The sequence below is a fragment of the Peromyscus maniculatus genome, chromosome 23 (genome assembly GCF_049852395.1).
Source record: "Peromyscus maniculatus bairdii isolate BWxNUB_F1_BW_parent chromosome 23, HU_Pman_BW_mat_3.1, whole genome shotgun sequence".
NCBI lineage: Eukaryota > Metazoa > Chordata > Mammalia > Rodentia > Cricetidae > Peromyscus > Peromyscus maniculatus.
The window spans coordinates 62,460,778-62,488,357 of NC_134874.1; the positions used below are offsets into that span (position 1 = coordinate 62,460,778).

At 37.2% G+C, this 27,580-nt stretch overlaps 1 protein-coding gene across 2 annotated transcripts in view; it reads right to left on the reverse strand.

Annotated features, from left to right (window-relative positions):
* LOC102925359 (vomeronasal type-2 receptor 116-like) overlaps positions 1-27,580 on the reverse strand; it is a 119,500-nt gene that overhangs the window by 33,945 nt on the left and 57,975 nt on the right. The window contains exons 7-10 of one of the 2 annotated variants that reach the window (XM_076560909.1): positions 26,150-26,441; positions 24,061-24,873; positions 21,658-21,885; positions 12,073-12,196 (exon numbers count right to left, since the gene is read on the reverse strand). In XM_076560909.1, the coding sequence (XP_076417024.1) occupies positions 12,073-12,196; positions 21,658-21,885; positions 24,061-24,873; positions 26,150-26,441 (1,457 nt within the window). Of the gene's footprint in view, positions 1-12,072; positions 12,197-21,657; positions 21,886-24,060; positions 24,874-26,149; positions 26,442-27,580 lie in introns of those variants that run through there. The other variant, XR_013047759.1, reaches the window with a different exon arrangement.

A 27,580-nucleotide genomic window follows, 5' to 3' on the forward strand; every position in this document is an offset into this window, starting at 1 on the left:
ACTTGGTTTGGTAAAGGTGTCTCTTCATAGTAATTGAAACACTAAATAAGACAACACAAATTTTATATTCCCTCCCTCTTTCTCTTATTTTCTCCCTCTGTCTTTAGGATAGAAAATGTCCTGAACACACACACACACACACACACACACACACACACACACACACACACACACACCATAAAAGCAGAAATGAAATTAAACAAGCAAAGGGAAAAATTCCCACTAAAGCAAAATGAGAAGAAAAAAAAGTGTACAAATATACAATTGAATTCATTTTTTATTGGCTTTCTAATGATTTGCATGGGGCCTGCCCTCAAATGTGGTTAATAAATCCAATAGGACCCCTTTGTGGGAAATTGATTTTATTCTTTAACAACTGAATTATATCCCAATGTTTAAATGTACCAAATGTGTATTATCTATTATCCATTGCTTGATATTTAAGCTCTTTCCAGGCTCTGACTATTCAAAGTAGAGCAGCAATGAACATGGTTGAGTAAGGGTCTCTGTAGTAGGGTGCAGGTCCTTTTGATAGAACCAAAGTGTAGTTTATCTCTATCTAGAGGTAGAATTATTCCCAGCTTCCTGAAGAACCGTCACTGTTTTCATAGGGTCTGTACAAGTCTGCACAACCACTAGTGATGGATAAGTAAACATTCTCCCTTCTGCAGACCTTTGCCAGGGAATACTGTCATTTGTTTTTTGACTTTGCAATCCTGTAGTTTTGATCTGTATTTTCTAGTGACTAGAGATGTTGAACATTTTTGAGTGTTTCCCAGCCAATTCAGTTTTATCTTTTAAGAAAACTCTGCTTCCTTCTGTACTCCATTTTAACTCTCTTGTATTTTGATGTTCAGTTCTCTTTTGAGTTCTTTACACATTTTATATATATGTCATCTCTCAGAAATATAATTGGTAGAAATATTTTCCAACTTAATAGAATGTAACTTTGCTCAATTCTGGTGTCTTTGTTATACAGAACCACTTCCACACCATGAGGTCCTATATATTAATTGATGTTATTAGTGATTGTGCTAATGATATTCTCTCCAGATGGTCATTCCTGTGAAAATTGGTTTAAGGGCACTCCCCACTTTCTCCTCTATGAGGTTCAATGTATCTGGCCTTATGGTGAAGTTATTGATCCATCTGCAGTTTAATTTTGTGCAGAATAATTAGTATGTGTCTAATTGCAGTCTTCTACATGCAGTCATCCAGTTAGATGAGCATCATTTTTTGAAGATGCTATTCTTTTTTCAGTGTGTATTTTCGGGTTCTTCATAAAATGTCAGGTGTCCATATGTGTGTGGATTTATGTCTGGGTCTTCAATTCAATTCCCTTGGCTTATATGTTTGTTTTTATGCCAATACCATTCTTTTTTATTACTTTAACCCTATAGTAAAACTTAGAACTGGGATAATAATACCTCCATCACATTTTAATTATTCATGAATGTTTCAGCAACATCCAAATTCTTCATCCAAACTCTGCATCCAGCCACATGTATCCTCGCACTTCAGGCATCAGTAAGGACCCACATGCTTTACAAAAGCCCAGGCCATTCCTTGCATTTTATTTCATTACATATAAGCCATTTTCAACCTCTAGACATAACAAACTTATATATAATCTATTTTGCCACAATTTGCATTGTGTATATGAATATCAGGAGTAATAAAACATCTACATGCCCAAATATTATCAAAAATGCCAATAATATCACAGATACAGACAGTATATTCTCTCCAAATATACCAGTCTGGTAGAAATGTTTGCCAATGAGTATTACCTAATAAAATTCAGGACACAGACTGTAAAAGAACATTCCTTATATTCATAGAGTAATTTAAGCAGTTGAAAGAAAACACAAACAGTTTAATAAAACTAAAGAGAAATAACTCAAGGAGAATCAATGCCATAATGATGCCCGAGAAAACACAAACTTAAACCTGAAGTAAATGATGAAGTCAATGCAAGACTTGTACATGGAATTCGACAAAGAAATAGAAAGCATGATGACGACTCAAGCTGAAATAAGGACAGGACTGAAAAAACACATAGTCCAGCCAGAAACTCCAGGATAGCCTTCCATGTCAGAGGAAACAAGCAGAAAGGAGAAGTTCGGATCCAAGATAGAATAGAGGATAAAAAATAATCAAGAAATATGAAAAATTGAAACAGGAAAGGAAGTGTGGGATGCTTTGAGAAAAACGAAGCATTTTTGGCATAGATAGAATTCCAGGTCAATGACATAGACCAGTTTTTCAATAAGGTCAGTTTCATAGAAGAAGAGTTACTGAAACCATGGAAAGATATATCCAAATATATAGAGGAAGCACAGAGTACACCAATAGACAAGACCAGAAAAGAAAATCCCTACAGTATATTATTACTAAAACACTAGCAAAGAAAAATATTTTAGAATAAATTTTAATTATCACTTAAAAAACATAATAAGAAGGTGTGCTGAAAGCTGCAAGAGGAAAACAAAAGACAAGGCAAATATAAATGAAAATCCAAGAGAATAGAAGCTGATTTCTAAATGGAATCCATGAGAGCCAGAAAAGCCTAGAGCAAAGCATGTCAAGTCCTGAAAGACTATATTGGCCAGCCTAGAGAAATGTACCCAGCAAAAATAACTGCCAAACTGAAGGAAAAATACAAACTTTTCAAGATATAAACGGCCTACAACATCATATCCACCAAACCAGAACTAAGGAAAATATATAAAGTTATATTTTAGACTGAAGAGAGCAATGAATACAGCAGAGATGGTGGAAAGAAATAAGAAGACATAATTATTACAACATGAAACACCACTGCGACCACAGAAAACAACAAATTTCAACAGCAGACTGACCGCAATAACATAAGTTTCTACAATATCTTAAATATCAATGGCCTCAATTCTTCATTTAAAAATGTGGACTAGCTGAATGGATCATAAAACAAAATCTATCTGCATCTTCTCTTCAAGAAACATATCTTGATTTTGAAGATAAACACCACCTTAAAATAAAATGACAGACAAAATACTCCAGTTACATACATTCAGGAAGCAAGCATGCATGTGACCATGACATCCGACAAAGTAGATTTTAATTTAAAATTAATTAGAAAAAGTAAAACAGGAAACTACATTCTAATCAAGGGAAGAGCAATCAAAAAAGACATTACAGCTCTACACATACATGCATCCAATTCTGAGGCAGCTAATTTTATAAAAATTGTACTGCTGTGTTTAGTGACACCATAAAAACAATCTACTAATAGTGTGTGAATTCAAAAGCCCACTTTCTCCAACAAACAGGTCATCTGGGAAAAAATAAAGAGAAATATATCACAATTAAGTCACATCTAAAATTTCCTGGACTCAACAGATATCTACACAGTATCCCCCAGAAACTGCAAAGAAAATTTATTCTACTCTTTAACACATGGGAGCGCTTCAAAAATAGACCAAATCATGGAACACAAAACAGGTATTTACAAATTCAAAAATATTGAAATACCTGTCCTATCTTATCCCAATACAACAAAACTTAAGCTTGACAGCAAATATATCTGTAGTAAATACACAGACTGCTTGGAGATGAAACAACTCGGTACTTACTGACAAATAAGTCAAAGAAGAAATCAAGACAGAAATTAAAAATTCCTGGAACTAAATGAAAATGAAAACACAAACCAACAAAACTCCTGGGATACATTGAAAAGTGTTTTACAGGGAAATTTACAGCTCTAAGTACCTACGTTAAAAGTATCAGATGGAACACAAGTAGATGGCTTAATGATGCAACTCAAAAATTGGAAAAACAAAAATGCAAACACAAGCCAAAATAATGGCAAGAAGTAATAAAATCTGTAGCATGAGTGTTAAAGAGTCTTATTAATAAAAACAAACCTGAGCCAAGTATTGGGGTGAATGCTGGAAGATCAGAGAAGCAGAACAAGCCACAGCTTCCTCTACTCGACAGTTCCTCAGCTGATCCTGTTTCCTCAGACAGGAAGCTTCTGTGTCCTCATTCCAATGGCTCTCAGCTGAAATGCTGCTAGAAGCCTAAAAGCTTAACCAGCCAAATGCTTCTAGTTTCTGGCCCTCATGCCTTATATATCTTTCTGTTTTCTACCATCACTCCCTGGAATTAAAGACTTGCTTTCTGGGATTAAAGGCGTGAGTCACCATGCTTGGCTGTATCCTTGAATACATGAATTTCTGCCTCTGGAATGCTAGGATTAAAGGCATGTTCTACCACTGCCTATCCTCTATGTTTAATATTGTAGATATTCTGTTTCTGACCCCAGATAAGTTTATTAGGGTGCACAATATTTCGGGGAACACAATACCACCACAAAAATCAGAGGAGAAATAAATGAAATAGAAACAAAGAAAACAATACAAAGAAGCAACCAACATAAGAACTGACTCTTTGAGGAGATAAATAAAAACAGACACTTGCTTCAAGTAGCCCAAAGAAAGAAATGGAGGAGTCAGATTAAGAAATCAGAAATAACCAAAAAAAAAAAGAAAGAAAGAAGAAAGACAGACAGAAAGAAAGAAAGATCAGAAATGACAGGGAAATATTACAACAAACACCAAGAAGCATAGACTATTGTAAAGGACTATTATAAAAAACAAGAGAGCCGGGCGGTGGTGGCGCACGCCTTTAATCCCAGCACTCGGGAGGCAGAGCCAGGTGGATCTCTGTGAGTTCGAGGCCAGCCTGGGCTACCAAGTGAGTCCCAGGAAAGGCGCAAAGCTACACAGAGAAACCCTGTCTTGAAAAACCAAAAAAAAAAAAAAAAAAAAAAAAAGAGAAAATCTGTATTCCAGTATTCTTGAAAAACTATATGAAATGGATAAGTCTCTAGATTCGGCCAAACCATTAAAAAATCAAAATACCAAGTCAACAAGCTAAACAAACACATAATACACAGCAGATTGAAACAACAATAAATTCCTTCCAGCTATAAAAATGTCCAGGTCCAGATGAACTGACAGCAGAATTCCACTAGACATTCAAAGAATATATACAGTCAGACCTTCTTAAAATATTTAAAAAATAGAAGAGAAGGATCATTTCCAAGCTCCCGTAGAAAGCCATTTTCATTCTAATACCAAAACCAGGGAATGTCCCAACAAAAACAAGAAAACCACACGCCATTATCCCTGAGAAACATAGACTCAATAAAATGGTTGCAAGTAGAATACAGACTCACATCAAAACTATTTTATACCATGACTAAGATAGTCTTATCATTGAAATGTAGGAATAGTTCAACATATTTAACTCAATAAATGGAAAATCCACATAAATGGATTATAGACAGAAGTCACATGAACATCTCAATAGATGAAAAACGGTGACAAAATTCAACTCCCTTTATCATAAATGTTCTAGACAACATACAGAAAGAGGGAACATAACTCAACACAATTAAAGCAATATATAAGAAACCCATAGGCAATATCATTCTCAATGGAGAAAAACTTAAAACAATTCCACTGAAGTAAGAAATCAGACAACTAAGTCCACCACTCCCACTCTTTTTCAATATTTCAAAGTATTAGCTGGAGCAATAAGGCAAGATAAGTAAGTTAAAGGAATACAAAGAGAGAAAGAAGTCAAACTATCCCTATTTGCAGATGATATGGTATTATACACTAGAGATCCCCCAAAATATACCACAAAAATTCTTGAAATGATTAACAAATACAACTATGTGACAGGATACAGAATCATCTTGCACAAATCAATGTCCTTTTTTATACACTAACAACAAACATAGGAAGGAGAGCATGGACAGACTCCCATTCACAATTTTCCTAAAGAAAATAAATTACTTAGGAATAAATCTAAGCAAGGAAGCAAAGGACTTTTACAGGAGAACTTATAACCCCTGAAAAAAAACATTAAAGACGGTAGAAAATTAAAAGACATTCCATCATGTGATCACTGATTGGGAGAATTAAGTTTATGAAGATGAATTTTCTACTGAAAGCTATTTATAAATTCAATGCAAACCCAATCAAAATCTTGTTCTCACTTGTTGCAGATAGAAAACAATTATAACAAAATTCAACACACCAAGGAGACTAAAATAATACTGAATAAGAAATAACTATGACAGAAGGATTACCATTCTAAATTTTATGATATATTACAGAGGCATAGTAAAAGAAAAAAAATCACCAAAACTTGCCAGAGCCATTCCCCGGTGGTGGATGGGTCCTGAGGAGGATGTAAGGAGTCCGCAGGAGAATGAAGTGAGCCAGGCCATGGTGGTCAGGAGAATCTTGCAGCCTGACTGACTAGCAGCCAGCGTGTTTCTTTATTTATTCAGAATTTAGTTAGCAGGGATAAATTCATGATGTTCCAAAACATAAATCATATCATTTTTGTTTTTGACATATGTTTCACTTCCTTTTGCTCATCTTTTAGTCACCATTAATAAACTATGACAGAACAGAGTTATCATTTCCAGTCATTTCCCCTCAAGTTTTGACATCATTAATAGAATTATCATTCTTACTAATAAACCCCATAACCCAAGTTTTGAGTATCTAGAGGAATATGACAGCATGTGCTCAGGCTGGTTGTTTTGGTTGCTTCAAGGACATTAGATCAAAACAAAATCTTCAACCACCCTGGGCATTTTGTCATGTCCCAAGCAGTGTATTAATAACTCTTAGTGGTCAGAGTACCCAGGAAAAATCCTCAGGCTAAAGCTGCTGCAGTTATAATTCAAATTCTGGCATAATACAATCAATGTTCACATTTATATCATTATAGAATTCGTCTATATGTCTAGTCCTGGCATTCTGTTATTCCTTGGTCTAATGACATTATAGTTGCTCTACATGAGCTAACTTCTAAGAGAGGGAGGTCCTAACACCTCATTCTTTTATCATCTTTCCACTCCACACTTTGCTCATCAATATGTCTCTATGTAGGGCAGACTTGTGTGGTGGTATTGTGTTCTCCAAAATACTGTGTACCCTAATAAACTTATCTGGGGTCAGAGAACAGAAAAGCCACTAGGTACCTAGGATAGGCAGTGGTAGCACACACCTTTAATCCTAGCATTCCAGAGGCACAAATATATCTGTTTAAGGCCACATTGGAAACAGCCGGGCATGGTGACACATATCTTTAATCCCAAGAAGCGAGCCTTTAATCCCAGGGAGTGATGGCAAAAACAGAATGATATATAAGGCTTGAAGACCAGAAACTAGAAGCATTTGGCTGGTTAAGCTTTCAAGCTTCTAGCAGCAGTTCAGCAGAGACCCATTCTGGATGAGGACTGAGAAGCTTCCAGTCTGAGGAAACAGGATCAGCTGAGGAACTGTCAAGGTGAGGTAGCTATGGCTTGTTCTGTTTCTCTGATCTTCCAGTATTCACTCCAATAACTGGCCTCAGGTTTGATTTTATCAATAAGAACTTTTAAGACTCCTGCTACAGAGTTGTATGCCACATAAATGTCTGAGTGTACAGTGGGAAGAGACTTATAATCTGAACTGTGGCCAACTCCTCTAGCCCACCAGATCTTGTTGACCTTTTTGAATTTACTTTGTCTTGAATATCTTGCTCCAGTGTAAGTACAGGGACAGATGTTTCAAGAATGTCTCATAACCTCATGAAGAGACCTCTGGCTTCTTCTTTATGTTACAACCTCCAAAGCATAAGGAAGACCTTCAAGTAGATAAGGATATCTCCCTCAAAGTCCCGGGTGGGGGGAGGATAGTATGTTCAGGAATTTCCTGGGTAAGCTTAGAAGCAGCATTCCTTGGAGTAGGCATAATTGATTCATATGGAATTTTCCATCAGTCCAACATCCCCAAATTGTACAAATATTAAAAGTACCCCAAGTATGTAGCAGGTAGAGATGAAAACCAAAGGTGGCATGGCAGCCATCATGTGGCTCAGGTCTGCTGGATCTTTGTCAAGCAGCTGTGCTGGATTTATGACTTCTACCATTACATTGAGATATGGCTGTGCCAAAAACAACCACAAATTAATATGGCACTGGCAGAAAAATATACCTGCAGATCAATACATAAATCCAAAACCCAAATTTGAGCACTTGTTAGATTAGTCATTTAATATTCAATAAAGATACTAAAAACAAGATTGAGAATTGAAAGCATCATGAAGACATGTTCTTTGAAAAACTGGAGTTCCACAAGTAGAAAAATGCAATTACACCCATAACTAGCACCGTTGCAAATTGTAACTCCAAAGGATCAAAGACCTGAACCTGAAAACAGGAACACTGAAATTGTTAGAAGAAAATATAGGAAAAAGTCTCCATGATCCAGGTTCAGGATAAGACTTTCTGAATAGGACTCCATTTGACTAAGAATTAATGCTAACAACTGAAAAGTAGGAGTTCATGAAATAAAATGCCTCTTTACAGCCAAAGAAACAGTCGACTGAGTGGGGATAAAGCCTGCAGAATGGGAGAGAATCTTTGCCAGGTATATATCTGACAGTGGATTGATATCCAGAATATACAAAGAAGTGGAAAAAAAAAACAGTCTTAAAAAACAAATGACCGATTCTATAAGAAATGATCCCGGAATCTGAAATGAGATTCTCAGTTGGAAATAAAATGGCTAATTAATAATTCAAAAAAGGCTGCCATCCTTAGCAATTATGGAAACATAAATCAAAACAACTTTAGATTTCATGTTACCACAGGAAGAATATAAAGATCCACAGAACAACCGACAAATGCTTGAGTGACACAGAGGAAAAGGAAATCCTCATTCATTTATGGTGGGATTGTAACTAGGGCAGCCACTGTGCAAACTTGGGGAAAAGCAATTCTGCCATATGACTCCTTGTCTTACGTCCCTAGGACTCCACATCCTGCTCCACGGGTATCTGCTCTGATGTGCAATGCGGCTTTGTTTAAAGCAATTAGGAAATAGAAAAACTTCTAAATACTCTAGAACTGACTAGTGGATAATAAAACTGTGATACACATAATCCATGGAAACCATTTGAGTATAAAGAAAAATGAAATCATAAACACTGTGGATATATGGGTGGAACTAGAAAAGATTATATTGAGTCAAAAAATCCTGACCCACCAAGACAAATGTCACATGTTCGTTCTCATCTGAGGCTCCTATCTCCAAATCTTCAGATGTGAGTACATGTCCTGGAGAAACTGCAGAAGACAGGAAACTGAGCAGGACCACTGCAGGAGCTGGGGAATAACAGAATGGAATAGCAGAGAAGAGATGACCAGAAGGGGGACATGCAAAAGAGGGAGACTCTAATCGTGGAGGAAAGAGAGAGATAAATACAGGTGAGGGAGGGAAGAGGCTGAAATAACAATAAGGATGTCCAGAATAAGTGATGTGATCCAAAAGGAAGAAAAAGGGATGAGGGAACTTTAGGGAAAAGGAAGGGAAGTAAATACAGAACAAGGAGGGAGGTGGTAAAATATCAGTAAGAATGTCTGAAAACCACAGAGTCTCATAATATTACTATAACTAGAAAAACCCTACAATACCATTAATTCTCTTTATACTGATACATATAGCTTTAATAAACCTTTCTCCTCTGGGCTGATGCTCCTCTCTCCAAGAACAAGGCTATAAACACAAACCCAACACCAGACATGAGAAACTTCCTTTGGAGCTGTTGTCCAGGGTTGTTGAAGGGTTCCCAAAGCATACCGCCTGTCGCTGTTGCCCTTGTTCATCATGCAGAGTTGAAAAGTGAGTCCCTACTGCTGACGACACCATGTACTTCAGAAACAGAGCCCAGAGACCCTTGAGGTGGAGCTTATATGAATGGCCTTTCCCTGAGGACTGGTTTCACAGTACCAGAAGACATCATGCAAGCTTCCAAATGATGGAGACAACCAACAGTCCTAGCCTGCTATGTCCACTAAGAGCCATATCAATGACCAGCATAGAACAAAACACTAAGGGTGAGGTAGTGGCATGCATACCTTGACAGTATTCAACAGCTTTTTAAATAGGACCCACTCAACAATAAAGAAACCATTCCTATGCCTGAAACCTAAGTACGCAGTGATAGTGAAGTCATGATTATTACTAATTTACTAAACCAGCATGATCTGTAACAACAATCTCTAAATGTTTGCCCTGATTCCCACAGATAATTGTAGTCTTTACTCCCCAGCAATAAAACTTCTCTTTACAACAGATGAGACCATTACGAACCGACCAATCAAATGCAGAGTTGTGGACGGCACCTCCAGTGGATAAATCTCCAATACCATTCCCAAACCTAAGGCTCACAGAACATTTCAGATTAGGGTGTGGAAAGATTATAATAAACGAAAGTTCAGGGTTTTGTCTGTGAGATTGTGTCTCCTAGTAACATCATAAGCTAAACCCATACATCAGTCCTACCAACATGACCACCTAGATATGTGGAACTGACCAGAGGCAACAGGGGCAGACATGACAAAGCATTCAGGAGAGTGATCATAATGCCCTAACCCTACCCAAAGAACAGGATGCAACTACAAAATGTTGAGAGGGGGAGAAATGGTCTTCCCCAGGGAACAGCACAGTTTGTCACTCAAAACAAAATGGTCAGCCCTAAAAACATATATTCAAGTAGTGTCATACAGAACAATCCAGTTACATTAGTAATTCATATGTATACATGTATCATTGTAATCCAATCAATGAAAAAAAGGCTGTAATGTGAAAGAGAGTAATAAGGTGTATATGACATATTTCACATAAAGGAAAATGAAAGAGAAATAACACAATTTCATTATACTTTCAAAGTCAAAGGAAAAGGAAACAAAAAACAAATGCTTGATATAGCAATTGCTCTAAGAATCAGGGTAGGTGTTAGTGTAATATATAATTCTGTAGAGAAAAGGGCTTACCATGCAAACCTGATAACCTGAATTTGAACTCTAAACATGTCAAAGTCAAGGAAGATGCCCCAGCTCCACAAAGATGTCCTGTGTTCTCCATATGTCAGCTATGGCACATACATGCACGCACACATGCACACACACATATCAAAATAATCAGAAAAGTTACTTTTAATAATCTTTTCTTTACCTGAAGACATCCACTGAGGATATTTCCAGTTATCCTGCCCTTATGATGATAACAATCACAGAGCACTCTGCCAATAATTTCACCTATGGTAACATTAGCTTTCAGAAAACTAAATTCTATTTAATTAATCTCCCCGACTTTCATTTTGTTGTGATAATGTATTCCATTTGTTATACAGTTGCTTAGTGTTGGTTTTATTGAAGCCAGTACTTAAATAGTAGATTGTCATCATTATTAGAATTTCATATTCTACTTTCACCAATTTTTTAAAGTTATCTTTCCTTATTTAAATTGTAATATAATTACCTCATTACCTCTCTTCTCATTTTCCCTCTAATCCCTCTCCTGGACTCAACACAGTCTTATTTTCTGTTAAATTTATTCCTCTTTTTCATTAATTGTTGATTTGTGTGTGTGCATGAATGCATGTATTCCTAAATACCACCTGTTATGTCTGTATAATATTAGCTGTATATATGATCTCAGGGCTGACCATCATCCTAGACAAAGGTCAACAGCTGTACCTTCCTGTACAAAGACTTGTTTTTCATCCTATATTTAATATTCCAAATGACAATTCTAAATGTTGTAAACTTAATCCTTTATATGGTACATCTAGGAAACAGCCCCAGATGCAATTTTCCAGGACTTATTTTCAGGAAATAATCATTGGATTAATTTATTCAAGGAATGCACATGCATCCTGGACACTTGCATACCTCATATTGCCTGGCAGTACATAGCATGGATCACTGCAAGAGCTGAGATGAAACTACCAAGTAACGAAAGGCAGTTTGGGGAAGTGGGGATGCAGATGACACAATAACATGAAGACTGCTACTCAAATGTTCACACATTGTGTGGCATCAGCAGTGATTACTAATGAATATGGGGATGAGTGGAAAAGATATGGAGAACCGTGCTGCATCACAACACCATGGTCATGTCTTAGTTTTCTCCTTCTACATTCACAAGCAGATTGAGGAAAATATTAATTCTCTACCTGTCTGGTTGGAAATGTAATTCTCTGGACAAAGCATACAAGAAAAACAGCAGATTGGTCTTTCATCTTCTAGAATTTTCCAGAAACCTGGACCACAGCTCTGTGTACATACAGATTGAGGAGTCTGAGGGCAACACAGAAAAAAAATCATCATATTTTGTGCATCAGTCACAGCCTTAAAATATTTTTAAGCTAAACTACCTAAACTGCAAGCAGAATCTGAAAACTGTACATACTTATGAGGCACTGTGATTTCTCCATGCAGTAGTGTAGAATGTAGAGTTGAAGTTATCACACTTCCCAATGCTGAAAGTTCAAAATTTCATTATGGTGTCCCAACTGTGACTAACTTCTCCTGGCTTTTGTGAAATGTGTAGGACATCTATATACTCTCTCCTGTGAGGCAGAAAGCCAGAAATCCTTCCTTGTATGAATTATGGAACAGCTGAGTTGTCAGACATAAACCCGGACACATTTCTCTATCCATTTCTACCTTTACATTCCCAGCTTGTAGTCACAACCATTCAGTCTGATTAACATTTCCCATGAAAGAAGGTATGGCCATTGGTTGGATGGCCACAGCTTCTCCTGACACCATCATATGTTGATAGTCCATAGATGCTGAATTATGATTCATTACTGTGACTTTTATCCTTGACTCCACATATTCAGAATAGTGCTATGTTTTTTCTTCCAAACATTAGTGACATCATCACTTAGAATTTTCATCAATTGCCTTCTTGGTTAATCAATAACTATACTTCTGAGAGTCTACCAGTGCAGATTAGACTAAGAAGTGATTCTACTCTCATCGCTGATCACCCCAGCCTCCAGGCTTTGGGCCCAAGGGCACATCCCTGTGCCCCCTCACCACCCATTGCAGTCCCAGTTTGAGGCCAGCAGGCAGGTCTCTTGCAGGCAGGTCAGACTACCACCACCCCCTACTGGACCCTGTAAGTAAAAGCCCCACCCCACCTCCTAAACCCACTCACCCTTTGAAACCACAGCTGCTCCCTGAGACACAGAATCCATCAGCACCAACAAGACCAAGAGCTCCTATTAGACCAAGAGTTCCCATTGGACCAAGAGTATGAATCGAACTGAGAGGCTCCCTCAGACACAGACACCACTTTCACCAAGTAGAGAAAGAGATGAGTACACACCAGTGCAAAAATACCGTCAACAATATAAAGACCAATGTGTCAACACCAGAACCTAGTAGTTCTACATCAATAAGACCTGAGCATCCCAATGCAAAAGAAGCAGAATAAATTGACCTTAAAAATGATTTTAAGAAGATGATAGAGGTCTTTAAAGAGGAAATAAAAATTCCCTTAAATAAATTGAGGATAGATAAACAAAAAATTGGAAGAAATCAATAAATCCCTTAAAGAAAACACAAAAAAAGCAATTAAAGAGGTGAAGGAAACAGTTCAAGATTTGAAAACAGAAATAGAGGCAATAAAGAAGATACAAACTGAGGGAAGGCTGGAAATAGAAAATCTGAGTAAATGAACAGGAAACAAAGATGCAAGCATATATAACAGAATGAAAAAGAAGGAAGAGAGAATCTCTGGTGCTGAATATATGATAGAGGAAATAGATTCCTCAGTCAAAGAAAACATTAAAGGCAACAAAGTCATAACAAAAAATGTCCAGGAAATCTGGGACACCATGAAAAAAAAAACAAACCTAAGAATAATAGGGATAGAAGAAGGAGAAGAATACCAACTCGAAGGCACAGAAAATATATTCAACATAATCATGAAAGAAAATTTTCCCTTCATAAAGTAGGAAATACCTATGAAGATACAAGAAGCCTATAGAACACCAAATAGACTAGACCCCCCCAAAAGTCCCCTCAACACATAATAATTAAACCATTAAACATACAGAATGAAGAAAGAATATTAAGAGTAGCAAAGGAAAGAGGCCAAGTGACTTATAAAGTCAGACACATCAGAATAACACTCGACTTCTCAATGGAGACTTTGAAAGCCAGAAGGTACTGGGCAGATGTAATGCAGACACAAAGAGACCATAGATGCCAGCCTGGACTAGTATACCCAGCAAACTTTGAATCAGCATAGATGGAGTGATCAAGGCATTTCAATACAAAACCAGATTTAAACATTACGTATCCACAAATCCAGCTCTAGAGAAAGCATGAGTAGGAAAATTCCAACTTAAGGAAGTCAATTTCTATTGTGGGGAACAACTTGAAGAGTATTGAAATTAGTTCTTCTTTGAAAATCTCGTAGAATTCTGCCCTGAAGCCAACCCCACAACTGACAGAGGACTGATCTCCACAGTATATAAAGAACTCAAAAAACTAGATATCAAAATGCTGAACAATCCAATTAAAATTGGGCTAAAGAGTTAAACAGAGAATTCACAAAAGAAGAATCTCAAATGGCTGAAAGACATTTAAAGAAATGCTCAACATCCTTATTCATCAGAGAAATGCAAATCAAAATGACTCTGAGACACCACCTTACACCTGTCAAAATGGCTATGATAAAAACACTAATGACAGTCAATTTTGGAGAGGATGTAGAGCAAATGGAACACTCTTCCACTGTTGGTGGGAATGCAAACTTGTACAACCACTGTGGAAATCAGTATGGCAGTTTCTCAGAAAATTGGGACTGTAACTACCTCAAGACCCAGCCATATCACTGTTGGGTATATGCCCAAGGAATGCTCAATCATATCACAAGCATACATGCTCAACTATGTTCCTAGCAGCACTATTTGTAATAGCCAGAAACTAGAAACAACCTAGATGCCTGTCAACTGAAGAAAGGGTTAAGAAAATGTAGTACATATACACAATGGAATACTACTCAGCAGAGAAAAACAATGACAGCATGAAATTTGCAGGCAAATGGATGGAACTAGAAATAATCATCCTGAGTGAGGTAACCCAAACCCAGAAGGACAAACATGGTATGTACTCAATCATAAGTGGATTCTAGATATAAAGCAAAGAACAATCAGACTGCAACCCACAGAAACATGGAGGCTATATAGCAGGGGGTACCCTAGAATGACTGTGGCTTATAATAAGTTATGGTTTTACTCAATTACTGAGCAAGTCTCAATGAAACATTTCACTATTATGATAAGAATGTATACTGTATCAAGCTGATAATAGAAAAATAAATAAATTTAAAAAAAGAAAAACTAGTTTTAAAAAAAGGAAGTCAGATAAACTCACAAAAACACAGGCAATAGATAACCCCGCAGCAGTAAATACCAAAGAAGAGAAAAACACACACTTCCACCAAAAGATAACAAGAATTAACAATCACTGGTCATTAATATCCATCAATATCAATGGATTTAATTTACCTATAAAAACACACAGGCTAACAGAATGGATACAAAATCAGGAACCATCCTTCTGCTGCATATAAGAAACACACCTCAACTTCAAAAACAGACACTACCTCAGATTAAAAGGCTGGGAAAAGACTTTCCAATCAAATGGATTTAAGAAGTAAGCTGGTGTAGCTATCCTAGTATCTAATAAAATAGACTTCAAACTAAAATTAATCAAAAGAGATCAGGAAGGACATTACATATTCATGACAGGAAAAATCTCCCAAGATGAAATCTCAATTCTGATTTTTTTGGCCCCAAATACAAGAGCATCCACATATGTAAAAGAAACATTACTAAAGTTTAAATCACAAATCAAACCCCACATGCTAGTATTGGGAGATGGCAATACCCCACTCTCACCAATGGACAGGTCTGCCAGACAGAAACATAACAGAAAAATAGGGGAACTAAGAGATATTATAACTCAAATGGACTTAATAGATGTCTATAGAACATTCCACTCTAACAACAAAGAATATACCTACTTCTCAGCACCCCATGGAACCTTCTCTAAAACTGGCAACATGCTTGGTTACAAAGCAAATCTCAACAGATACAAAACAATTGGAATAACCTCCTGTATTTTATGAGACTATCAGAATCTAACTTTAATCAATGAAAATGAATATACAACATATCCAAACCTGTGGGACACTCTGAAAGCAGTGCTAAGAGCAAAATTCATTGCACTAAATGCCCACATAAAGAAAATGGAGAAAGGTTATACTAGTGACTTAACAGCACACCTGAAAGCACTAGAGCAAAAAGAACCAAACTCACCAAGGAGGAATAGATGCCAGGAAATAATCAAATTGAGGGCTGAAATCAATAAAATAGAAACAAAGAAAACAATACAAGAAATCAATGAAAACAAAGAGTTGGTTCTTTGAGAAAATCAACAAGATAGATAAGCTCTTATCCAGACTAACCAAAAGGGAGAGACATAGCATCCAAATTTACAAAATCAAAAAGGAAAAGGGAGACATAGCAACAGATAATAAGGAAATCCAGCGAATCATGATGACATAGTTCAAAAACCTGTACTCCACAAAATTGGAAAATCTAAAAGAAATGAATAATTTTCTGGATACGTACCACATACCAAAGTTAAATCACGATTAGACAAACAATTTAAATACATCTATAACTCCTAAGGATATAGAAACAGTCATTAAAAGTCTCCCAATCTGGCCAGGTGTGGTGGAACATGCCTTTAATTCCAGCACTTTGAAGGCAGAGGCAGGCAGATATCTGTGAGTTATAGGCCAGCCTGCACTAGAGAGCAAGTTCCAGGATAGGCTCCAAAGCTACACAGAGAAATCCTGTCTAAAAAAAAGTCTCCCAACCAAAAACAAAACAAAACAAAACAAAACAACACAAAAAATACACAGGACCCAATGGTTTCAGCAGATAATTCTACCAGATTTTCAAAGAAGAGCTAATACCAATACTCTTCAAATTGTTCCACACAATAGAAACAGAAGGAATATTACTGAACTCCTTTTATGAGGCTACAGTTAGCCTGATACCCAAACCACACAAAGATGCAACAAAGAAAGAGAATTACAGACCAATCTCCCTCATGAACATGGATGAAAAAATATTCAATAAAATGTTGGCAAACTGAATCCAAGAACACATCAAAAAAATTATCCCCCATGACCAAGTAGGCTTTATCCAATGGATGCAAGGATGGTTCAACATATAAAAATCTGTCAATGTGCCGGGTGGTGGTGGCGCACGCCTTTAATCCCAGCACTTGGGAGGTAGAGCCAGGCGGATCTCTGTGAGTTCGAGGCCAGCCTGGGCTACCAAGTGTGCTCCAGGAAAGGCGCAAAGCTACGCAGAGAAACCCTGTCTCGAAAAACCAAAAAAAAAAAAAATCTGTCAATGTAATTCATCATATAAACAAACTGAAAGAAAAAAAAAAACACTATCATCCCATTAGAGGCTAAAAAATCCTTCTAAAAAATCCAACACCTATTCATGAAAAAGGTCCTGGAGAGATCAGAAATACAAGGAACATACCTAAACATAATAAAGGCAATAATAAAGGCAATTTACAGCATGTTAACAGCCTACATCAAATTAATGTAGAGAAACACAAAGCAATTCCACTAAAATCAGGAATAAGACAAAGCTGTCCACTTTCTTCATATTTATTCAAGATAGTACTCAAAATTCTAGCTACAGTAATGGGACAACAAAAGGAGATCAAGGGAATATAAATTTGAAAGAAGAAGTCAAACTTTTGCTACTTGCAGATGATATGATAGTATACATAAGTGACCCCAAAGATTCAACCAGGGAACTCCTACATCTGATAAACTCCTTCAGTAATGTGGCAAGATATAAGATTAACTCAAAAAAATCAGGAGCCCTCCTATATACAAATGATAAGTGGGCTGAGAAAGAAATCAGATAACATCACCCTTTACAATAGCCACAGATAATATAAAATACTTTGAGGTAACTCTAACTGAGCAAGTGAAAGACCTATATGATAAGAACTTTAAATTTCTGAAAAAAAGAAATTGAAGAAGACATCAGAAAATGGAAAGATCTCCCATGCTCATGGATAGATAGGATTAACATAGTAAAAATGACAATCTTACCAAAAGCAATCTACACATTCAATGGAATACCCATCAAAATCTCAACACAATTCTTCAGAGACTTGAAAGAACAATATTCAACTTCATATGGAAAAACAAAAAACCCAGGATAGCAAAAAGAATCCTGTACAATAAAGCAACCCCTGGAGGCATCACCATCCCTGACCTCAAGCTTTACTATAGAGCTATAGTTAAAAAAAAAGAAAAAGAAAAAAAGAAAGAAAGAAAAAAATCAGCTTGGCACTGGCATAAAAACTGACATGTAGACCAATGGAATCAAATTGAAGACCCTGACATTAACACACACTCCTATGAACACCTGATTTTTGACGAAGTCAAAACGGTACAATGGAAAAAAGAAAGCAAATTCAACAAATGGTGCTGGCATAACTGGATGTCAACATGCAGAAAATTGCAAATAGATCCATACCTGTCACCATGCATGAAACTCAATTCCAAATGGATCAATGCCCTCAACACAAATCGAGTTACATTGAACTTGATAGAAGAAAAAGTAGGAAGTAGTTGTAGTTGAAAGTTTTCCTGTGTCCTGGCTAGCTGGCTATAGGAACAAATCTCTCCCACTTGTGTCCCCCAAGTAAATACACAGAGGCTTATATTAATTATAACTGCTTATAAAAGCTCAGGCTTATTACTGACTAGCTCTTACACTTAAATTAACCCATAATTCTTATTTATGTTTAATCATGTGGATTGTACCTTTTCTCAGTTCTGCCTGGTCATCTTGTTTCCTCTGTGTCTGGCTAGCAACTCCTGACTCATCCTTTCCTCTTCCCAGAATTCTCCTCATCTACTCACTCTGCTTATACTTTCTGCCTGGCTACTGGCCAATCAGCATTTTATTAAACCAGTGTACAAGGGCATTATCCCACAACAAGTAGTCTTGAAGGCATTGACATGGGAGACCACTTCCTAAATATAATACCAGTAGCACAGACACTGAGAGCAACAATTAATACATAGGACCACCTGAAACTGAAATGCTTTTGTAGGGCAAAGGACAAGGTCATTAAGACAAAACAACAGCCTGCAGAATGTGAAAAGATCTTCACCAGACCCACATCTGACAGAGGTTTGATATCCAAAATATATAAAGAATTTAAGAAACTAGACATCAAAATACCAAACAATCCAATTAAAAAATGGACTACAGAGCTAAACAAAGAATTCTCAACAGAAGTATCTCAAGTGGCTAAAAGACATTTAAGAAATTGCTCAACATCCTTAGTCATCAAGGAAATGCAAATAAAAACAACTCTGAGATACCATCTTACACCTGTCAGAGTGGCTATGATCAAAAACACTGATAATAGCTTATGTTGGAGAGGATATGGAGCAAAGGGAACACTCCTCCACTGTTGGTGGGAATGCAAACTTGTACAACTGCTGTGGAAATCAGTATGGAGGTTTCTCAGAAAATTGGGAATCAATCTATCTCAAGACCCAGCTATACCACTCTTGGGCATGTACCCAAGGAATTTCAGTCATACCACAAGGACACATGCTCAACTATGTTCATAGCAGCATTATTCATAATAGCCAGAACCTGGAAACAACCTAGATGCCCCTCAGCTGAAGAATGGATAAATAAAAGGTGGCACATATACACAATGGAGTACTACTCAGCAGTAAAAATCAATGACAACATGAAATTTGCAGGCAAATGAATATAACTAGAAAAAATACCCTGAGTGAGGTAACCCAGACTTAGAAGGGCACCTGGTATGTACTTGCTCATAAGTGCACACTAGATGTAAAGCAAAGGATAACCAGACTACAACCCGCAGTTCCAAAGAAGCTAGTTAATGAGGATGACCCAAAGAGGAATGAATGGATCACCCTGTGAAGGAGAAATAGATGAGCTCTCCATGAACAAACTTGTGGGGGGGCTTCATCCAGTAACTGATGGACACAGGTGCAGAGATTCAAAGCCAAGCACCAGGCCAAGCTCTAGGAGTCCAGTTGATGAAAGAAAAGAGGGATTGAATGAGCAAGAGGCATCAAGATCACAATGGAGAAGCCTACAGAGACAACCAAGCAAACTAGTGGGAACTCAGGGACTGTGGACTAATAGCTGTGGAGCCCCCATGGACCACACTAGGCCTTCTGCAAAGGAGAGATACTTGAATAGGTTGAACTGTTTAAGGGGACCCCTGGCAGTGGGGTCAGGATCCATCCCTGGTGCATGATCAGGCTTTTTTGAGCCCAGTGCCTATGGTGGGACACCTTACACAACCTTGGTGCAGTCCGGAGAGGGCTTTGGACCTGTCTCTACTGAATGTGCGAGGCTCTTCTTACTCCCCATTCGAGGGCTTGCCTTGGAGGAGGCAGGAATGGGGGGGTAGGTTAGGAGGGAAGGCTGTGAGGCAAGAGGAGGGAGGAGAGGGGAATCTGTGGTTGATAATAAATTGAATAGAAAATTTCTCAATAATATAAAAAGAAGAAAGAAGGAATTAAAATATATTTATATTAAAAAACAACTATACACAATTTTAATATTAATAGTTTTGGAAATTTTATATGCAAGGATATATTTCTGTCCTTCCCTTAGACATGCTTCTTGCCATGATTTGGAAGTCAGTGTCTGTTTCATAAATATCTACATATTAATCGGTACATGAGGCTGGAGAACCAGCTCAGTGATTCAGAGTGCAGGCTGCTCTCACAGAGAAACCTGAGTTCAGCTCCCAGTATACAAACCAGGCAGCTCACAAACATCAGTTATAATGAGAAATTGCATAAATATTGGTAATTTATTTCCTCTTTGTAAAACCTGTGGGCATGTTTGAGTATGAGTTATCTTAAACTGAGGGAAAATTAATCATCAGCATGCATATATATAAGGAAAATATGTATATATTTATACACATGATTGTGTGCATGTATGTGAATACTCACAGAAACACACACTCATATATACAGTCATGAACGCTGATTTATTCATTCCCTGCAGCATGAATGAACACACCCAAATTGAATTTCAATTTAAACTAATTCTATCTACCAGCATTATCCATCGATATGTGTGTGCTTGTGTGTATATGTATATGTACCTGAACATGTATATGTATATCTATACATATATCAAAGTCAAAATCAAAAGATTGATTTATTTCTAAATTGAAGATATCAAACAGAACTAAGGAGATGGCTCAGTACTTAATGTACTTGCAATATAAGCATGAGGTCCTGAATTTGATCATGCAGAAGGGAAATATAGAAAAGTGAGGTGGAGAACTGTGTTCCTGTATTCCCAATATGGCATTCATAGGGACAGGGTGTCACTGTCCCGTTGAATACAGCTAAATCATAAAGCAAGGGGTTCAGAGAGAGACTATGTTCACAATAAAATGGAGAAAAACTGAGGAAGGTAACCAGTGCTGACTGTCGCCACAACAAGCACAGGCAGTGACATGCAGGAGAATTCATACACAACCTCACAACAGAAGCTAAGAAATTAGAATATAAAAATAATTTAAAATTTCAAAGAGACATCACAATCAGTTCTCATAAATCGTTGCAGATATTTGTCTATATATTAAATATTGAAATTCAGCCAGACCTGATTGAAGTTGCTTGGCCATTTGATCATAACTTCATTGATGAAAAGGCCTTGATCTTGTGGACTCCTGAAGACAAACTCTCCTACTTTAACTAGAAATGAATAATGATTTGTATGTCCCATAAAATTTTGTACATCATACTTTTCCACGTGATTCTTGTTCTCATCAAAGCATATTTGGTCTCCAGCAGCATTTGTAAATTGAATTTTTCTCAGAAAAGGATGAAGCTGGAGAGAGACATCAATTGGATATGAGTAGTGTATGCAAATCTCTCACTTGTGGTCCCTAAGAGCAATCCTCTTTCTCTCTCCCTACACTGGCTTTCTTTTTGAAGAGACTTCATTTGAGCAATTGTCTCCCCCACTTGTTCCAGTGAGATGAACTTTTCTCCCTATGAAATTAATGTGGAAGTAGCTGAACAAAAAGAAAAATGTTGTCTAAGGGGTGGAACATACTGCAGTGTGGACCATGTTTTAGTGGGAACAAGGCCCTGTGTCTCTCCCCAGCAAGGAAAAAATGTCTCTAATTAGAAAATACAGATGATTTCTGAGTGAATCTGGAACAAAATGGAAGCAACACTAGTCTATTTGTTTATAGGTGTTAAGATATTTCCCTTCTTTATGGCACACCATGAACCTATGTGTGTATGGTTAGGTAGGTAGATATGTGTACATGTAGATAGAGAGAGTGTCTGGACTTGATAATATTAGCAGGGGTTTATTCAAAATTCCATATTCTTGACAATATATATTAATATGCAGAAATTTTGTATGCAATTTGTTTTACAGGAAATTGGAAATAGACCCACTGCCTGCCTCCAATCCTTAATTCAGTTTGGGTCACAACTTTTGTCTTTCAACTTTGATAAGAACAATATTGGAGTCAAAATTAAAATTTAAATGTTCTGTGATTAAGCTAAATTTTTAAAATGATTTCTAATATTTTTATATTAATTTATTTTGTGTATGAATTTCCTTCCTGGACATATGTATGTGCACTACACATGTTCCTGGTGCCCGTGAAGACCAGAAGAGTGTGCTGGACTGAGTGGAAGTGGACTTGGAGACATTTGTAAGCTGCAATGTAGATACTAGGAACTGAACCTGCATCTTGTCAAGAGCAGCAGTTACATCTGACTTCACAGCCCTCTCTGGTCCCTAGATTTGTATTATTTTTAATTCTGCATATTGCCTATGTATATGTATGTATATTCACAAACTGTATTCCTGATATCTGCAGAGAGCAGAAGAGAGTGACACATTCCTAAGACCTGGAGTTACAGACAACTGTGAGCTGCCATGCTAACAACCAAACAGAGGTCCTCTGACTGAGCATCAAGTGCCCCTAACTGCTGAGCCATCCCTCCAGCTTGATTTCATTACGTATTTAAATTAATACAATGGGTTAATTTTTCACATTCTGAGATTCACTATTGTGTTAACTATTTAACAACTCATTTCATAAAGAACCGTTTTTTTAGATATTCAGTTTTCTGTACAAGAGACACACTAACTTACCTAATATCACATCTCTGGAAGCCATGTTCACAAACTGTGTCCATGTCTATGTCAAATATTATTATCCATAATACTAAAAGCTACATAGTACACTATACATTCAGAGTTCATTTTCTATTTATCTACTTTAGACTGAATTAAAATGAAATAAAAGTGAAAAGTTTGTTCACCAAACTTCTTGAGGATCACCTATTTGAACGGGAACATCAAGGCTCATAGGTATAATTGAGTCAGAAGTTTATATCAGGATGGTTTAAGCCCAAACATACCCACTTGTAACTATAAAAAGGTGATATGGCCTAGGCTCATGAGCAAAATCTGTATTAAAATATTTAATAATGGAGGCATAGTCTTTGGTTTCTCCTTAATTTTATCTTATTTAAGAGTAAATAGTCTGTAAAAAGCAATTTCTTTCTCAGTTACTTTTGAGGTTATGGCAGCCTATTTTTATTTTCCATAAAAGTTTCTCCCTATGGTATTGGGTAGTTAAATATATATTATATTTTATATGAAATAGCTGCTGTTAGATATGATGACTATGTCTCTATCTGATGGCACCAGATATATTCCATGAAATTATATAAATTATTATTATTGAACTTGCTAACTTTGACAATAATTGATTTTGAATATTTTAACAGAATTTCATTACATAAAAGGAAAACATTTTTTAAAATATGCACAAATTTCATGTCTTGAAATCAAAGCTACAGTAGCCCAAATTGTGCACCATAATTACAGACACATACTTACCCACTGTGAAAGAACACTTTCCATTTTGCCTTTTATTTTTATTATAAGATGAAAATGTGTTGTACGTTTGACTTCAATGACTCAACTACGAATAAGTTCCCAGTGCTTCCCTTGCTTTTGAGATAGGCTTACCTGCCAGGGTAGAAGCCTGTCGTGGTTTGTGTCTTCATGAGATCCTATTCCTGTTGTCCCCAAAAGCATTTTATGGAGGGTGTGGGCCACTGCATACACTGCATTCCATATGGAAAAGCTAGGCTCAGAAGTGATCATCACATTTATTTCTTGTTTTGTCTTTAGGGATGTATTCTGTGGGCAGGGTTTATTATTTCCACATAGCAGAGGAGGAGGTGAGCAATAAAAATAGTCAATCCAGAATTTATGGAAATAAAAATCTCCTGGGTACCGGGAGGGTGTAAGTGCCTCTAGAAAGGGCTTGAAGCCAGGGATATCTCTCTTCTTTGAAAATGAGAAGCTTCCTTCAAAAAAGTCCTTCAAATAATTGTTTTCATAGAATACAGACTCTAAATAAACTAAGTGGGACTTTGCCATGATCCACACCTTCCTTTTGGCTTTCATGATTTCATTTTGCCTGCAGAAAAATACTAAGTCATCTATATCACCATAGAATACATGCACATTTGCTTGTGTATGTTTGATCAAATTCACCAACACAACATCAGATGTTAACTGAAACTTCCAATTAGCCTGGAGTTTTTCTGCAAAAGCCACACAGATATCTTCTGATACCATCTCTGCTTTCAGGTCAGAGAGGAACTCCTTTCCTTTCAGATCATCAGACACGATGAGCCCTACCCACTTCCAGCCAAAGTGCACCAGTAAAGAGGTCACCCCTTGGGTTAGAGCTGTGTCTTTGGGAGACATCTGGTAAAGGGATGGGAATGTATCTCTGTCACTTAGCATAGAATCAAAAGTTCCATATGTGACCTGCAGAAGCAAACAGAAAAAAAAGGGGATTCTGAGTTTCTAGGTATTTGGATTCCTCACCCTTAGAGAGAAAGTGAGTTCATTATTCGCATAAGGGTATCAGGAAACTGAATGTTGGTAAGGAGACTGTCTTCTGTGATATTAGCTTCTCTCTCTCATTGTGTGATGGAATATGGTCTTTGTCAAGTACTATGGGCTACAGAGTTACTAAGAACTCTGAAGCAATTGAGTGAACAATATTCTGTTCATGTTAGATTTTAAAGGCACCATGGATTTCTCTTGTTCTAATAACAATGGAACAGAGTATGGGATGTAGAGTTAGACTGCAGAAGCATTACCAAGTGCTTTACTCTGACCACAGGACATCACCTTCCCTAGATCCTCTGCCTTCAAGAATGTAAATAACACATTTTTCGTCACAGATTCGCTCCTGTGTTACAAAAGAGCAAATCATGAATATCTGGGGGAATTTCACCAAGCATTGTTGCATCATACTTCCCAAATGATAGGTTTGACAAAGTCATTACCAAGAAACTAATTTAAAATGCAAATCTCTGAGATAGATGGAAATTCTTGTGTATATAATTTTTTCTTACTTTAGGATACAATAAATGTATGAATTGTTTCACTGAGTGATAATGATCAGTTTTACACTGTCTGATTTTCTAATCTTGATTATCCATGAGTAATTCACTCACTGAATATTTTCTCTATTTGCAGTGATGCCTACTGATGGTTGCTTTGCTTCAGTAGTGCCTGGCAAGAGCCAATTGTCAGGATGTATCTAAGTAGATGTTCTCAGTGAGTGCTATTCAGAGATCTACTTTCCAGAATGAGAAAATAAACTCCTTGGAACATTTTCATTTGTGATGGTCCAAGGATTGTCCCAGATTTGTTTACATGTCCTGAACTTACTATTCCTCTATCTGTCACTCATTGAACACATAATTAACTCTAAGATGTTTATACCCCAGCTTGGGCAGTTAGTTATCTGGGTTGTATGTTTGACTTAAGAACAGCACTCAGCTATGAGCTGCCAAGTACATCTTGCCAGTGACTGGAGATAGAATCATGAATATTACTAAATGATCTTCATAGAAATCCACAGTATTTACTGCTCATGTTTTTCACCACACTCCACTGTTGATCATAGCAGGATCCACGTAATTCTTTCACTTACATTTGAAATCACCAGCAGGAAATATAGAAAACTTCTCCATTTTCTTTTGGTCAGATGTTTTATGTGATTATGGACACCAAATCTTTGCCAACTTACTTGTGGAACTTTGTAGAGTTCTAAAAGTGTTCCAATTGCAGCAGAAAATTCAGGCCTGGTTCCTGCAATGATTCCAAGGGCTTTGTGTTGAGTTTTGCATTTGTAGTTAGGGATAAACTCACTCATTCCAGACAGCCACATCAGAGGACCCTCCAAGATTCTCCGGTGGGAGCTAAAGGCATTGTAGAGGTGGAAACCCAAGGTCACATTGGGAAGCAGGTGAACATCCTTATTGATCTCCTCAATGGCAAAGTAGAATGCCAGCAAATATTGATAGTTTTTCCATCTCCATCTAAACAGGAGGGGCAGAATGATGGGTACAGTCAGGCCATTGTTCTTAGAAACTCCTTAGCAAATTCAAGAAATTAGACGTCATTAAGTTCTGACTTCTTTCCTGACACATAAAGCTTGTGTGAATAAGCCCCTGACAGCTCAGAAACATCATGGAATGACTCAAAGTCTCAGTACTTGGTTTCTTGAAGAGCATAGTGTGGATTTAGTGTCACTTGTCTGTGTCCTGTAGCTGATCAGTACATGGTGCTTATGATGTATCTATACATTGAAGCATTGGGCAACGGAAGACACTACTGTTCTCTCTAGGATTGTGAATAAGAGTTTCATATCCTTTTATTTTGTAATGATTTAATTTCATACTCATTCTTGAAAAGTGTAATAATTTTGTTTCCATGCATGCCTAGTGTTAAAGTGTTTCTTATGGACATAGACAGAGAGCTACGCAGTAGGCATCTGCCTCCTGTTGTAGGAAACCTTGTAACAATCCCAGAACCTACATGGTGGCTCAGAACCATCTGTAGATTCAGCCAGGAGCTCCAATTCTAGCATATTTGGGCCCCAGGCACACATGTGGCATACACACATATATAATAAGGAAAGCACTCAAACACCTGACATAAAAATAAATAAACCTTTTTGGAAGTGCTTCTGGGGCTTGAGAAGTGACTGAGAGGTTAAGACTACTTGCTGTTCTTGGGGAGTGCTCTAACAGGTCAAAGAAGCTACTCTTCGGGTTACAATAGTGTATACCAGTTTTAAGAAGTCATGTGTTCTCCTCTGGCCTCTTCAGTCAGAAGGAACACATATGGTACACAGATAGACATGTAGGGAAAACACTCATAGACATAAAATAAAAAAATTAAAAATTGAAAAACTAATAAAGAAAGAAAAGAGAGTTTCTCTAAGGTTGCAGATTAAATGAGTGATAGCATCTCCTGTGTAAGCCAGTGAAAGAATCAAAGTTCCTGAAAATAGAAGATGAAAAAGAGGAAAAGCTCCCAAATCCATGAAGGCAGTGAAGAGTGCTCAGAATGAGAGGAAAGGAAACTCTGGAAGCAGGAAGTTGGGCTGAACTGTCTCACACATGTCATTTGGTGGTTGGGGAGCGGTCTCTAGGAGGTGCTTTTAAAACTTTGC